General features: G+C 50.9%; 1 protein-coding gene across 4 annotated transcripts in view; it reads left to right on the forward strand.

Moving 5' to 3' along the window:
- SYK (spleen associated tyrosine kinase) overlaps nucleotides 1-16,614 on the forward strand; it is an 83,220-nt gene that overhangs the window by 33,761 nt on the left and 32,845 nt on the right. For all 4 annotated transcript variants that reach the window (XM_072761295.1, XM_072761294.1, XM_072761289.1 and 1 more), the window contains exons 3-4: nucleotides 333-493; nucleotides 13,057-13,195. In XM_072761295.1, coding sequence (XP_072617396.1) covers nucleotides 333-493; nucleotides 13,057-13,195 — 300 coding nt within the window. The remainder of the gene's footprint in view (nucleotides 1-332; nucleotides 494-13,056; nucleotides 13,196-16,614) is intronic.

A 16,614-nucleotide genomic window follows, 5' to 3' on the forward strand; every position in this document is an offset into this window, starting at 1 on the left:
AGTCCCACATCGGGCTCCCTGCATGGAGCCTGCTTCTCCCTCTGCCTGTGTCTCTGCCTCTGTGTGTGTGTGTGTGTGTGTGTGTGTGTGTGTGTGTGTCTCATGAATAAATAATAAAATCTAAAAAAAAAAAAAACAAGGCCAACCTCCCAAAATCTACATTGTGACTTATACACTCAAAGGTACTTAAATCACATCTAAGAATCTTACTGGTCTTATTCAGAAAATGAATGAATTACCACTATCAGGACTTGGGACAGATTTGAAATGATTTATGTGTCATTCTTTTTTTCATTTTTACCAAGTACCACTCTGCTTCCTTCTCGTGGCAGGGTCAGGCTCTGGAGCAGGCCATTATCAGCCAGAAGCCTCAGCTGGAGAAGCTGATCGCCACCACGGCCCACGAAAAAATGCCCTGGTTCCACGGGAAGATCTCACGAGTTGAATCTGAGCAAATTGTCATGATAGGCTCCAAGACAAATGGAAAATTTTTGTAAGTATGCTGTGTTTTCCATTCAGCTCCTATGGCTGGGCCTGCTTGGACAGCTGGGGCATCTCAGCTTCCCCATTGCTGGAGCCTGAGGAAGACGCGGGCCCACTGAAAAGACATTCCCAAAGCCATCCCTTATAACTTGGCATCCGTTTTACCCAATCCTACCCCAAAGGAAACACTCTTCTTGGGTCCTGAGGGACATAACATGGAAAGAAATGTTACTCCGCCACATATTTTGCTTTTCGTGGCAAATAGAGGGTGTGTTACGATATCTGTGGCTGTCCCTCTGAAGTAAAAGCACTGCGGTGGCTCGTTCACTCACAGACCCCCACCCCGAGATCTCAGACCTGACTTCTCTGGTGTCACGTGGAACTAAATGCCTGTCAGGTAGATACCAAAGAAAATTTGCTGAGGGTTTGAGTAGTTTCCTGTGATGGCTTTGATCACAGGCAGGTTTGTGGACTTCGGCCTTACAAATTCAGAAATGAGGGTGTGCATCCCTAGCTGTGTTCGTTATTACCCTAGTGACTGATGGACCTCGGTGCTCGAGGTCCTGGGGACACAGGCCACCTCGGGGTGGGGCCAGCAGTGGAGGACGGTTTGCGGCTGTCTTAGGCAGGTGCGGTGGTAAGCCAGCACGGGGGTATGGCTGGCAGGGGCACATTCACCTGGTGAATTCCACAGGTGCTAGCTGGGTGCCCCAAGGGATGGTCATCACATTCTTGTCTTGGACACTTATAAACAACACTTAGCTCCATGGTCAGGCATGTGGAGTCACCCCAAGTAGTCTGTAAACTCTTATAAAAACAGAAGTGTTTTTTGCTGAGTACCATCCACGAAAAGAATGTCTATCAGACTCTACTGTAATATCTTTTATTTGAAAAAAATTATCTTAAACACAATACTCTTCTTTTAAGAGTAAAACAAGAACAGAGTAGCCTGGGTTGGCACACAGTGGGAGCCAGGATGGCGATTTAGTGGGTGCAGTGGCAGCCCCCAGCAGAAATCCTGCAGGGGAGGCTTTTTTCCTTGTGTGGCACCTGTTTGCTTATTTTCCCCTGAGGTTCGGACTTTTACCATCTTCTAAGGAATAATTTCCAGCACAAATGTCATGAAACCGTCCACTTAGCATCCCGATGTGTGACGTCAGCCCCAAGCGGTGTAATCCAAAAAGTGAGCTGGTTCAGACACCTGCTCCCAGGCTTGCTGGAGAACCTCGTCTGTGGCTGCCCACTCCCCACTCACACGGGGGGCCCTAGGACAGCTGAGGGCTCAGCCAGCTGCTGGTTCCTTCCCCGGCAGTGTTCTCATGCCTCATCCATGCTTCCCTGCAGAAGGTCTTTCCTGCCTACTTTCCAGTCATTGGAGCTGGCTTCCCCGTCCGTGAGCCAGCATCCTCTAGAATCCACATTGCAGTGACTGCCGGCACCGTTCTGCATGTTAGAGATGGAGCCACACAACTGTCCACCTCCTGAGCCCAGCATCTTGGGAGAAATGGACACTGAACAATTGAACAGAAACCGTATAGTAGGTTAGAGCACAGAAGTAAAGGGATAGAGCACTCTGGGATGGGGATATAGGGTTCTGTTTTATGCTGAGACAAGGGGCCTTGCTTCAAGCAGAGACCTGAAAGCAGTGGGGAGCTGCCGTCAAGGAAGCAGCATGTGCCTTGGGCGGGGCCGGGCCTCAGAGGGCCGGTGGGCACTAGAAGCATCAGTCAGTGCATCTTTGGGAAAGAGTTAGGGCAGTCAGCTGAACCCGTCTGGCTGGCCAGTGGGACCTGTCTGGCTGGCCAGTGCAGACGTGCAGGAGTAAGCACGCTTAGAGGCCACATGGTGCATGTTCATGCTTGAACCCAAGTGCGATGTGAGTTTTCCTGCAGATTTCAGGGCCTCTCTGCCTTCTCATGTCTGAGCACAGGCACTGTGTGTAGGGCTTGTTGGAAGACAGTGGTGCAGTGGCTCCAAGGCCCTGCTTCATGGCTCTGCACTGTGCTCTGTGCACCTGGCTGTGGTCAGGGCCAGAGCTCTTCCCTGTAGACGTGCCCTCGGTATGAGCATGGCTCCCCTGTGTCCTCTGGTGTCCCTGGCATGAGTTTCAGTGAGAAGGAAGGCAGGATTTCAGGTGGGGATGGCCATGTGGGATGCTGTACTTGATGAACGGGCCTCGCGTCTACCCTGTTTCCCCATGTTTACGGTTCCTTTTTTGACATCGTCTTGTGGCTTGATTTTCCCCACATGAGGCTGACCTCACTCTGCATTGTTGGTTTCCTACACTGATCTGTTCCCAGCCCTTCTAGGGCATAGTCTGGCTGCAGTCAGAGGCCTGCTGCATGCTCCCCACTGCCTCGCTCAGGGCACTTGTTTCCAGCATGACCCTGTCTGAGACTTGCCACAGCCAGCCTGCCCTCCCTGGGGCCTCCCAGAGCACCTGGCAAAATGAGAAGAACCAAGGAGGCTCTCAGATCCAGAAACAAAACCTAATTTTTGTGACTCTTAATACTGGACATCCACAAACTTGATTTAATGCATGTCAGCGTGTGGTGCATCATGTCTAGCTCTTTGCAGAATGCTAATAAATACAGATCTTCCTCAATATATGTTGGGGTTATGTCCCGACAAACCCTTTGTAGGTGGAAAATATCATAAGTCCAAAATGCATTTAATACACCTACCCTACTGAACAAACACCACAGCTGAGCCGAGCCTGCCGTAAATGTGCTCAGAACCCTTCACAGGAGCATGGAGTTGGGCTAAACCATCATACAAAGCATATCTGATAGTCAAGTGTGGACTGTCTCATGCAATTTATGAAATGCTGTGTGGAAAATGATGCACAGAATGGTTATCAGTGTGTTGGTTGTTGCCTGGCGGCTATGGCTATCCATCCCAAGGTCACATAGAGGACTGTACCGCATACCACCAGCCCAGGAAAAGATCCACATTCAAAATCCGAAGTATGGTTTCTCCTGAATTCCTATCACTTTCTCTCCATCACCATAAAGCTGAAGAATCACAAATCAATTCAAGAACCGTCTTGAATTGGGGACTGTGTTTACAGGCTGGTTTGGGGTCTTGAACGAACAGACTGTTGAGGCCAAAGGACACCCTTGGGCAACACTGAATGTTTGCAGTTTCCACTTAGATAACAACATGGACAGTCAAATGAGGAAGTGCAAGAGTTTGTCCTAGAACCTCTATTTTACATTACGGTTCAATGTGACAAGACCCCTCTCTTGGGAAAACACACACTCCTGTGACCCATAGAAGACACGGATGAAAAGTTAGCATGTTTTTAAAAGTGTGAGGCCTGCATGAGGCAGTGAATCTTCATGGGAACAGCTCAAGATGCAGGATATAAATCCCAGAAACTCCTCACCTCCAGGCTGGGGCATATCTGGGGGATGCTGGCCACCTCAGGACCAGTCTTTTCTCCTCATGAATTGGTGCAATGGCAGAAGACTTGAGTCGGAAGGCACCTTACTGCTCATGGGTGTAAGTCCTTGATTTTCTGAAGAGGAGCTTAGACAAAAGGGAGTTTGCCTAGGGTTGTCAGGGAAGTAGGAGATGAGAGCCCAACCAAGGGCTCTGACAGATGGGTCTGGACTGAGACAAATGCCCAAACTACCAGCAGCTCCCTCCCCACCCCCAGTCCCCATGAAAAGCATGGCACCAGGGCATGTCTACAGGAAATGTCAACTTTTCTGTGTCCTGTCTCCTGTCCACACAGCCTGCTGGCACCACTCAGGGGTTACTTTGGGAAAATAAGTGTTGGGGTCTTTGCACCATACTCGAAGAATAAAGGGTGTAGGATTGGAGGCTCTTTACTGCAGAGATGGGCCATGTGGGTCTACTGACCCTCTTGTGAAGTCATCTGTGGTGTTTCTAGAGATGATTATGCATCATCTGCTGCTATAGGCTGAACATTCTCCCCAAATTCAAATGGTAAACCTGAGCCAGTGTAGCAGCGCTTGGAGGTGGGCTTTTGAAGGTGGGTGGGGTTAGAGGAGGTCATGAGGTGGCCTATGAAGGGTTAGTGTCCTCTTAGGAAGAGGAGGATAGAGGGCCTGATGCGTACACATGCCCGGGCATGGCCCTATGAGTGCACAGCCAGACAGTAGCACCAACCAGCCAGGGAACACGCTCTCACTAGACACTGAATCGACCACACCTTGACTTAGACTTCTGGCCTCCAGAGCTGTGAGATGCCAGTGCTTCAGCTGGTGTTCTAAGACACCTGTGCGTGTCTGGGGTCTGCCTGGCCAGACGTGCGGACAGAGATGCCCCACATTCCCCGTCATGGGCCTGCAGATAGGGGTCAGGGCTCTGCCTTCCTGGTGACACCAGGGACCAGGAGGCTGCAGGCCCTCGGCTCTCTGAAACCCCCAACAGCAACATGGTTTGCCGCTTTGAGAAATTAGTCACAGCTCGAGTATGACTGAAAAATGAATTTGTGAAAAAATGTAAACAACTTACTTTCCAAAAATTACGTATCCCCCACTCCCAAAAGAAGGACCCAGGATTGGTGGGGTCCAAAGCATACACAGTTTGGAGACCTGCATTAAAAAAAAAAATAAGAAAGAAAATTAGGTACAAAGTATATTTTTTAGAATTAGAAAAAAATGCAATAAGTGGCAATCTTTTTAAGCTGGGAAATACAGCAAACATACAGAATTTAGAAAACACTCATGTAATTTTTGATCTAACCACCCAACACATCTCTGTAGTACCTTTTATTTTCTACATTTTTCGACAGTGTAACATTTGACTGCCTCTTCCATGGACAAAAATGCAATAATGTTATTTCCTACATATGCAGAAAACATAGTCCTTCCTCTGAGTGGACAACTCATTAGTAGCAATGCAGGCACATCTGCAAGATCATTGTCAACCTCAGGGTAGGAAGTCGAAATGGAGGAAAGAGTGGTCTTCTCTGGTTGTGATTAAGTGTCTTTTACAAATCATAAGGAACCCAAGGCTGCGCGGTCACAGTGCTGAGCCCCTCCTGGGTGGGATGGGCGTGCAGAGGTGCTTCTCAGCACATGGTGCAGCCTGGGCAGTGTCAGCCCCCGTGCATGTGCCCTTCCTTCATCATGTAAAGTGTCTGAGAATGCAAACAATCCCAAAGTTCCATATTCTGAAAAAGAAAAAAAGATAGAACCATCACTTCCTCAGGTTTGGTCCCCAGGTAAGTATTTGATTGTGGCTTAGAGTCCTTGCAGTTCTTAACAGAGTCAAGAGCCACTTCAGATGTCCTTTACGGTACACAGAAGGTGGCTCCCTGAATTAATTTTACAAAGAAAAGATAGTATTTCGATTTGTCAAAAGACTTGTCACACCAGTCAGTCTCCAGCACCACATGCACCATAGCATCTCTTTCCTGATTTTAGATGTGCGCTATTGAAAGAGAGAAGCTGTGAAGGTTGTCATTCATTCATTCAACAAAATGATGGTGCATTCCGCCAGATAGGTGCCAGGCTCTATAGAGGGGCTGTGGAGACCACGGGAGACAGGACGGACGCCGGCCCCCAGCTCACCAAGCTTGCAGGCGGGGGGCTGATGTCCGACTCGGAAAGATACACAGACCGCTGAGTGTGTGGTGCTCCATCCACCACGGTCACCCCGTGTAACCTACGCACACTGTTGACACTCAGTATGTTCTTGTGTTTCTGTGCACGTGCCCATTGTTCTTCAGCCCCCACTTCCTCTGACTGCCACTAGTGCAGGGATGGTGGCTGCTATTTCCACGGGTGGAACCCGAGTGCTCACAGCAGGGCCTCCCCGGGAGCCCTCGTTCTGAAGAAAGGGACATTTACGTGTGCCCTGAGCAGTGAGGAGAAGAGAGCTGGTGCAGGAGGGAAAAAAGTGCAGAGGGGGGCAGCAGGAGGCGTCCGTGCAGAGCCTTAGGGCCCAACCCAAATGACCTGAGTGTTGCAGCCACACGGGACAGGAAGCCCCTCCTCATCTGAAGGGCGGCCTCTGAGCAAGTGCCAAGTAGGAGTGCAGCTTGCTCTCCAGACCTCGTTTCCAGCCCTCCTGGAACAGCAGCTTCCCCCCACGTGGCATGCTTTTACGTGCCTTGCATCTGAATTTCAGGTGCCCCCTGACGTTCCTCCCCTGTCCCTTCCAAGGAGAAACACTTTAATCAGAATCATCCCCACCTTTTTAGCCATTTCCAGGTAGAGCATGACGCTTCCATTATGTCTCCCTTTCTCTTATCCCTTCCCTTCCCTCCCCTCCCATGCCATTCTCCATCATACTACACCCTTCCCAGCCTCCCTCTCCCTTACACATATGTGCACACGTGCACATTCATGTCTCTCCCATTCGTGGCTCCATGAGAGGTGCTGCAAGTGAAGCAGTGAACAACATGCGTGGAGGGCCCTGTGAAGGTGTACAGCATTCTGGGGACTAGAAGTTTCAGTGACTGTGGCTGTCTAGAGCAAAGAGCTGCATCCAGCCAGAACGCAGGGTGTGCAGATCAGAGCCCTGTGGCCTTTGTCTCATCCAGACCCAGCTTGGGGATACCAGACGGCGCACCTGTCACCCTTGAATATTAGTACCTTTCACCAGTTCTCTGCCCCCCCTCCCACCTCCCCTGCCTCACCAGGTAGACTGCATGGCAGGTGGTGGAGACCTCACCTTGGAAGGAGGTATTAATAATGTTTTTAAATGCAAGGACAACTTTTTGCCACTTGAGAAACACATATTCACAGTATGGTACATTTGTCAGACACCAGGATAGCGTGTAAGGGTACACGTTCGTGTGTCCTGAGAACAAGGAACAAGTGTGACTCAGACGATTCAATTTACCTCCCTGAGTTGAGATCACTCAATAATAGGATGGAGAAGGAAGTTGACGTTTTACCTGAGTTGTTATGGAGACAGAGCAGATAACATGCGTCAAGCTAAGCCAGTGGCACTCGTGTCTGTGCTCCCTTCGACTGTGATTATTTTCTTTTGTCAGTTCTGGAAAATATTCAGCCATTTTTCCTCAAACATTAATCTTTTTCTTCCATTCATTCCTTTAGAGGCTCCTTTTAAACACGTAGTAGACCTTAATTCATCCTATATATATTCGACCCATATATAGTCCCTTATTTTCTGCCATCTTTTCTCCGCGTGCTGGACTGTGTGATAGCTTGGATTTGTCTTCTAGTTCACTAAATGTCCCTCCATCTGTGTCTCATCTGCTTTTCAACTCAATCACCATTTTTCCCCCACCAATGGCATTTTCTTTTTAATTTCTAGCCATTCAGTCTGTGGTGGTGGTTTCTCAGATATTCCTGAGCACATTAGAGTATTTTCATGCCTGCTTGATACCATCTTCTGTTTCCTTGAACATTTCCTACATCAACTGATATTCCAGTGATTGATGATTCCCCTACAAAAGTCCTTGGAGGCATAAACCTGTCTCCTCCGCTCTTTCCCTCCCTCCCCTCGTTTTCATAACTCATGCTTCCTTAGGTCTTCATGATATTTGTGAGCTCATGTTTGATTGATATGCACTTGTGGGAATCCTGAGTGTCCTGTGTGGGGAAGGTGGTCTTCCAGAGTCGAAGAGGGCTGCAGCAGTGGCAGCAGTAGCTGCTTTTCCTCCTCCTCCTCCTTCTTCTTCCTCTTCTTCCTGTTCTTCTCTCCCTCCCTCTCCCCTTCTTCCTCCTCCTCCTCCTCCTCTTCCTTCTCCTCCCCCTTCTCCTCCCCCTTCTCCTTCTCCTTCTCCTCAGGGACTCAAGTTTTAGGGCCCACCTGCTGGCCCCATCCACCATAGCACAGATGCTGGTGTTTGCCCTTATGCCAAACTCACATTTTTATTGTTGTTCTTATTTACCACTCACTTTCTCCTGCTCAAGTCTCACCTTCCTTTTTGTGATATACTTAAATTCCAAAAGCAAAGTGTGGGTTCAGAAAAGCCCTAACCTTCGTTCGTTGATGAGTGAGGTTGTGTGTGGCTGGCCCAAGCCCCACATGCCACAATGAACACCCAGGACTGTCTACATTCTCCAGTGCCCCCATCACTGGTCAGAGGGCAGCGGGCTGTTTGACATGTGTGGTTCCGTGGGTCTAGGTCAGCGTTGAGACAATGCTTGTCTGCAGTAAAAGTTCAGGGGGGTTGTGCATTGATGGCAGTAGCAGCTCGTTGATCTGACCGAGGTCCCCGTGTAGCTAAACGAGGGAAGTGTGACCTAGTTGTGCCTCATGAACTAGAGTAGAAGGAGAGGCAAGGGCCTCAGGTGGGGACCCATGTTCTGTGCCAGTCCTGCTTTGCATGGAACATACATGTGCCTCCTCTCCCAAGAGGAACATACACGGTCCTCTTGCTATGGTGCAAGGCTGCGGTGCCCAGAAGGTGTGTATTCTTTGGTCTTTTGTGCATCAGTAGGGCTCCTGTGTTGGGCTCAGAAGGCCACTCATAGAACTCCCTCCCTGCTCTCCTGCTCTGCTCTCTAGAAGCCACTGTTCCCTGGATGGTTGGCTGAGAACTGGCCCGAGGCCCCACCGAGGACAGCGTCCACCCTGGACAGGAGCACAGGCCTTGTGGGAACCCTCCTGGTCTATCCATACAGCCCACCCCAGCCACAGTGGTTGTCATGAGTTATCCCAGCCCTCCTTCCCCTCCAGCCAGCCATGCTCTGTGCCACATGCTAACAGCACACAGGAGATTGAGACTGATAGGTTGGCTGGGCTGTGCCCTGCTGTTGGGTTCTCTCCGCAGCAGACACAGCACAGTGGCCCAGGACCTGGGGAGTGGGGGAGGGGCTTGAGAGTCTTCACCTCCCTGCCAGGGCCTGGGCATCACCAGTACACGTTCTCTGACCTAGGAGACCGTAGGAGGGTGGACAAGGGGTTCTGCTCCTCCAGGCTGTGGATAGCACGACTAACGCTGCTCCCCACACCGCACCTGTGCTTTGCCATCTGTGAGGTGCAAGGTGGTTCATCACAGAGCCTAAGACATCCACCCTAGGAAGCAGGGTGTCCGCCCCACCTGATTGAGGACATTCACCAAGCCATGCAACATCGAGACAGCCTTAAGACCAGTTAGGACAACTTGGAAGCATAGCTATGGTTCAAAGCACTGAAACCCCACATTCTGTGATAGCAAAACATAAATGCATTGTGAGCTTGCTTCTTCCAAGAGACTCCCTGGGAGGAAACACACTAGGGCCTCTGTGAACCTTCCTGAAGTTAGCTGACCCCAAGGGCAGGAGGAAGAAGAGAGGAGCTGGAAAATTATTAGCCTTTGCCCTTCCCTCTGTGGGGGTCTGTGTGACAAACCTGGTGGGCATGCTGGGGCAGAGGGAGCTTTCCAAGGAGCAGGAGGGGGCCAGCAGGAGGGGCCACTTCAGCTTCCAAAGCAGAGTATTCCAAGTGTGTTAGATTAAAATAGCCCAGCCCAGGAGCTGCCCGAAGCCAGCAGCCTCTTTACAGTTCCTGGCGGTTACTGTCACCAGGACTCTGGTCCTTGCCGCCTACAGAGGTAGGGCCTATGGGTTTCCCTTCTCTGCGACTGTTTCCTGTCAGCTGCTTCGGGGCTGCCAGGCAGCAGGTCTGCTGTCCCTGGAGTGCGCTCACCGGGTAGCTGTCGCTGCTGGCAACCCGGGAGCTGACACGGCTGCCTGGCTGGAGCTCCCGGAGAGAGGGACTCCCCTCCAGGACCTCTGCCCTGGGGGGCCGTGAAAGAGGCCTTTGCCGACACCACTTGTCCAGAAGAAGGACACGCTGTCTTTCTGCCTTGCTGCAGATCTGTTTTTATACCGTTTTTATCGTGAAATCTAAAACACACGAAGGGAGCACTTGGGAAGCTCAGTTGGTTAGGAGTCTGCTTTCGGCTCAGGTCCCTGATCCCAGGGTCCTAGGATTGAGTCCCGCATTGGCTCTCTGCTCAGTGGGGAGCCTGCTTCTCCCTCTCCCTCTGCCACTCCCTCTGCTTGTTCTATTTCTCTCCCAAATAAATAAATAAAATCTTCTAAAAAATAAATTTAAAAAATGCATGAAGGAGTACATCAGTCCTTGGTGCAGGCTCATGAATACTTACAAAGCAAATACCCTCAGAGAAGAGATATAAAGCACCAAATATCACAGGACACCCTCCCCACTCACACCTCCAGGACACCACCACTTCCTGGATTCTCGTGTCCGGCGTACCCTTCCTTTTTCAATGCTTCTTTTTTGGTTTTATCACCTAGGACTTAGGTGTACATCTCTAGACAGACCATTTGCTCTTGCCTGTTTGGGAACTTGTGCATATAGAATCGTGGCCTGTGTTTTGTGTGCATGGGAGTTACCTGAGTTTTGTGTCACTGCTATTTATTCTTACTGTTCTGTGACATTCCATCACATGAACACCCCAGGATTGACACACTCATTCTGCAGTCGGTGGACATTTAGGATGTGTGCAGTTTTTTGTTTTGTTTTTGGCAATCACAGATAGAGCTGCTGGTAAACACACCAGCCTACTTTCTGGGCATGGGGGGGGGGTGCATAAATTTTTATATATTTAACAGATATGGAAAAGGGTGTAGATATAGAGGTATTTCTGCCTCACGAGGATCGACAGGCATGATGTTCATGGAGAATCCCAAACTGTCTCCCAAAATGGTCAGATTCACACTCCCACGGCAGCACAGAGGGCACTCATTGCCCTGCTCTCCGGCAACACTCAGTATTAGCATCCTTTTTAATTTTTGCCAGGGTGAAGGGTGTGCCCAGGTATTTCCATTGTGGTCTTCCTTGGCCTTTTTTTTTTTTTTTTTCCAGATTTCTGATGAGGTCATTGCATGATCTCACCTGACAACCTGCCATCCTCTGTCTCAGTTCTTGATTGAAAAGATCAATCAAGGCATAAGGCAAGGTGTAATGGTGGAAATCGGGCACAAATTCAGAAAACCAGAGTTTGGATTCCTTTCCTTTTCTTGTTTCCAGGACCCTGAGGTCAAAGATGGGAAAGCCTGTAAATCAAGGAGAATGATATCTTCGTGAGCATCATCTTCCCGCCGTCACCTGACGTACACGTTGGCGGAAGTTCTTAATGCTCAGTGTTTGTTTTGTGTAGTTCCTCCAAACTGTCCTCTGCATTGGGCACTAATGCTTATGAAATGCACAAACTATGAACCGTCATCCCCCACTCCCAGTATAAAATAGCTTCCTATAGAATAGCCTTAGCTCTCCTCCCATATGAAAACAGGTCTTACGTTTTCTATGTGGTGGCTTTTTATTTTGACAGCAAGCAGCCTCACCAGCTGTGGGACTCGTGAAGACAGGTTCACACCTGGGGTGCTGGTGGCCTGGTTGGGTTGGGAGGAAAGGAGCATTTCTCAAGGTGCAGAAGGTTTCAGAGGCGGCCCCACGGAGGACACGGAGGGTCTGGGCAGCATCCTTCCACCTGCTCCAGCTGCCCGAGCAGTGGGCTGGGGACGGAACTGTCCCCTGGTGCACAGCCACGCATGACTGTATGAGACCGTTATTCTTAAAACAGCTCCAGCCCCACAGTGCTGGCTCAGCCCTCTGGCTCAGGTGGCCTTTGGAGATGAATCCATGGGCGAGGACGGTGCAAACACGTCTGTTTCCAAAGCCCACCTCGGGGCTGTGACCTCTTGCAGCCCAGATGAGTTGAACCCTTCCTAAAAATGCAGTGCATTGGAGCATCTGCTACACATTTTGGGGTCTCCATGTTCTCAGGGCCAGAAAGGCTTTCTGGAAGCGTCCTGACTCACACTCTCTCAGAGCTGATGATTCCTGGGGGGCTCGAGATGCTGCAGGGAGTGGGGGGAGAGGAGACCAAGAAGCTGAACTGGGGGAGGGGCTGATGGCCAAGTCCTGCCTTTGTAGCCCCCACCTGGATCTGGCCCCCCAAACTCTCAGGCCTCCTCCTGGGCCATCTCCTCCCTGTGGGCGTGGAGGTCCCCTCCATGCACCGCAGCGGGCGAGCATGGGCTCCTGGTCGGGCTGGCGGGTCTGTTCCCAGGGAAGGGGGTGGCACCCCAGAGAGCCTGCAGGGACCTGAGAGCAGAGCCTCGGGGTCACCAAAGCCCTGACTCGGCTCGCTCGTCCCCACCCGCGGTGTATGGCACCTTCTCCCTGTGACATCATGTGGCAGCATCCTGTGGGACAATGTTCTAATTCCAACCCCACCCCACCCTGCGTGCAGTGGGACAATGGGAGGGAATGAAGGGCCTTGGGGTGGGGGGCCCGCACCCCCTCCATCCATGGTCTGGAAGCTTCACGGTGCAGGGCTGACCAAGCACCCACACCCACCCCTAGGCCAGCAATGGGGAGCTGCGGCTTCTGGGAACGTGGCCGTCAGGGAAGGGAGGTGAATGCACAGTCGGTGTCCTGTGGGTCTCCTGTGCTGGTGGCTCCAGGGGAACTGAGATTCACCTGCCAAGCTCAGGCTCCCCTGCTGCCCACCCATGGGTGAAGGCCATCCACCTCCACAGCACCTCCTGGTTGAGAGCTGCCCAGACAAGCGATGACCCACCCGTCGGGAGAGCCCCTGAGCGCGGGTGGGAAGGGTGGCTGCGGCGGGGCAGGTCCAGCTGTGATGCGCGGTCTCCTGTCTTCCAGGATCAGGGACAGGAATGACAACGGGTCTTACGCCCTGTGCCTGCTGCATGAGGGAAAGGTGTTGCACTACCGCATCGATAAGGACAAAACGGGGAAGCTGTCCATCCCTGATGGGAAGAAGTTCGACACACTCTGGCAGGTAGGAGCAGCCCTCACAAAGGAGAAAGCCCACCGGGGAGGTGGGGTCCCAGGCAGGGACCCAGCCAGGCTGAGCTCCTCTCAACCCGCAGGTGCCTAGAGGCCTCGGGCCAGGGGGCAGGGGTGTCAGGGGCACGAGGCTATGGGAGGTCCAGGGCTACTGAGCCCTGGAGGAGCCCATGGAGGGCCATGCTCCCAGGTGAGCCAGGAGCCCTGGCTCGGGAGCTGGGAGCATCTCTCTCTGTCCAGGAGCCTCACTCACCTGCAGAGGGAACCTCTGAGAAATTAACGCAACTTAGAAAGTGGCTCAGCACTTTCTGCTCTTTTTTTTTTTAAAAAAAAAAGATTTTATTTATTCATGAGAAACACAGAGAGAGAGGCAGAGACACCGGCAGAGGGAGAAGCAGGCTCCATGCAGGAAGCCTGATGTGGGACTCAATCCCGGGTCTCCAGGATCACCCCTGGGCTGAAGGCAGATGCTTAACTGTTAAGCCGCCCAGGCATCCCCACTTTCTGCTCTTGTTGAGAGATTTTTCAGCTCTGGTCTGAAAAGGGTTTGTTCTTGAACCAACTATTAACAAACTCCAAAACAGCTCCTAATAGGGGAGGCACATAGGGACAGAGAGGTGGAGGACTGACACTGTCGCACTTTCCCGTGGGCCGAGGCGAGCACATGCAGCTCATCTTCACTTACATCACAGCCATTATTGACAGTGGCCGTGGCCATGGCCATGGCCGTGGCTGTGCTGTGTGCACCATCTCAGCCACACTCCCTATAAATAGCTGGCCTGAGCGACAGCTACGCAGAGCTTCACGTTCCTCACCTGATCGGGCTTGTGTACATAGGTTCACACCCAGCACCTCACATGTGCTCATGGTAGAAAAGGGCCCCACTCAAAATCCATCTGTTTAAGCATCGAGAGCAGGGATTCTCATTCGCTTGAAACAGTGACCACCACCTGCTGCGTTTTGGTTCTTGATGCTATAGTCAGAAAAAAAATACCTCTTTTCTGCACACTGGGTATTATAACATTTGTTCACGTTAGTCATAACCCTGGCATTGACTTGTGCTGAGTGGCCCGTTAGCGTGTGGCTCATTACCGACCGCAGGCCATGCTTTACCTTAGTGGCATCAATTTGAGCGAGTATGCGACCTGTCGGTACGAGTGCCCCGTGCAGGTCAGAGATGAGGAGGGGACGTTGCATGGTATGAATGTCCTCCCGAAGTCTTTCAGGTCCAAGAGTCATGGATGGTGTGCGTGCACGGGCCCTGGTCCACCTGCCACACGTGTGCTTACAAGCTCCGGCACAGCAACCAGGAGAGCCACCGGGTGTCTCCTGAATGACCCTGTCTTGGTGTGAATTCACACGCAGTGCCAACGTCTGCACGCTCCCTGCGGCGTTACCTGTCTCTCATCATTGGAAACTTCCTGCCCAAGCCTCTCCCAGACTTACCGATTCCTCTGGCCTATCGTGATTGTCCAGCCATAAAACTAAATCCTTCCTGTTGTACATGTTCCAGCCCCAGGGTTTAAGGAAGAGCCTCCAGATGCCAGCACTACCTTCTGTTTTTATAAGCGTGACTTCCTTGTTTTTTTCTAGAGAGCACCATGAGGCAGCTTGTCCCCGGCCCTGCCCCAAGGGCCCGGGGCTATTCCCCTGCGAGTGGCTCCTGGCTGCCCTTGGTGGAATTCCTTACTTTGGAGAAGGAGTCAGCAAACCAGGAACTCAGTCTGGCTGCCTGGCCTGTTTTGGTGTAATTCCTGAAGAAGTGTTTTGTTTTGTTTTTTTTTTTTTTTTCATTTCAAACCATGGGTTTTTTAAAAATAAATAAGTAAAGGACTGTGTGACCAGGTATGAGGCCTGGAGAAGCCCGAAATAGTGGCATTCAGCCCCTTCCACTGATGTCTGCCCGAGCAGGGAATCCTCACATGTATGCCCACCTCCCAGGCACCCCCATTCAGCACATTGTCAGAAAACAGAAGATACTTTTTAAATATTTTATTTCTTTATTCCTGAGAGACACAGAGAGAGGTAGAGACACAGGCATAGGGAGAAGCAGGCTCCCTGTGGGGAGTCCGATGTGGGACTTGATCCCAGGACCCCAGGATCATGACCTGAGCCACAGGCAAATGCTCAACCATGGAGCCACCCAGGTGCCCAAAAACAGAAGATATTAGAATGACACTGGAGAGCCAGGTGGGGCACCTCACGGCTCTAGGGACCTTGATACCTCCAGCCTGAGAACACACGATTACACTCAGCAGAGCAGGCAAGGCTTCCATGTCTTCTTCAGAAGCGTGTTAGGGCCAGTCACACTGCAGTGGCTGTTTAGACAGTAGATCCTACCACATTAAAAGACAACTTTAAAAAAAGACAATGCTTCCTGGAAGGATGAGATAGATTCACTCAGGGGAACCTGGCTGGCTCAGTCGACAGAGCATCTGACTCTTGGTCTTGGGGTCATGAGTTCAAGCCCACCTTGGGCATGGGACCTCCTTAAAAAAAAAAGATACATACTTTTTTTTTCATTCAACAAATATTCACCCAAGCACATAAGTTTTAAGAGGAGAGAAGATTCGGGGGCAGGATCCTTAACTGAAAAAGGAACCAATAAGCAGATAAGGAAGAGATACCAGATACGAAGCTTCCAGGTTGTCTGAAGAGGAAATGTCTGTAAGAAAATGGGAAATACCCAGACTGTGTTTTTATTGTGTAAGTTTGAGGAAGTATAAATACTTACTTGCCAGTCATTAATTTTTTAATGAACCAGTTGGACATCATGTGTCAATTTTCTGGGAGCCTTCAGCCAAGAACAGCCACGTTCTGCCCCTGGGTCCCAGCTCTGCTGTCTTCTCCCTCAGAGTGCCTCAGGAGTGGGCAATGTGTCTCATTCACCTTCCTTTGCCTTCGGTCCTGTCTGGAGGCTTAGAATGTTTGTTGAACGTCTATGTAAAGGAGTAAGTGTTAGCATGCAGAATTTGTTTTGATAACATCGCACAGATGTAAGAGAAATAAACAAATAAATGGAACTTGCTACCAAAAAAGAAAAGAGGGAGGGATGAAGACATGGATGGAGGGATGGAGAGATAGATGGAGAGATGGATGGAGGGATGTATGGAGAGACGGATGGAGACATGGGTGGAGGGATGGGTGGAGGGATGGATAGAGAGATGGATGGATGGATGAAAGGAGGAATGAATGGAAGGATGGATGGAGACATGGATTGAGGGATGGATGGAGACATGGATGGAGAGATGAATGGATGGATGGAGGGATGGATGGAGAGATGAGTGGATGAAAGAGGGATGTAGGGAGAGTGGGGCAAAGTCCAAAGGGGAGATGGTATGTGGACTCCGGTCCAGGATGTGAGTCCAGGGCGGGAGAGGCATGAGGAGGGACCAGGACCACCTCCCAAGG

Source organism: Vulpes vulpes, chromosome 1, assembly GCF_048418805.1.
Source record: "Vulpes vulpes isolate BD-2025 chromosome 1, VulVul3, whole genome shotgun sequence".
Taxonomy (NCBI): domain Eukaryota; kingdom Metazoa; phylum Chordata; class Mammalia; order Carnivora; family Canidae; genus Vulpes; species Vulpes vulpes.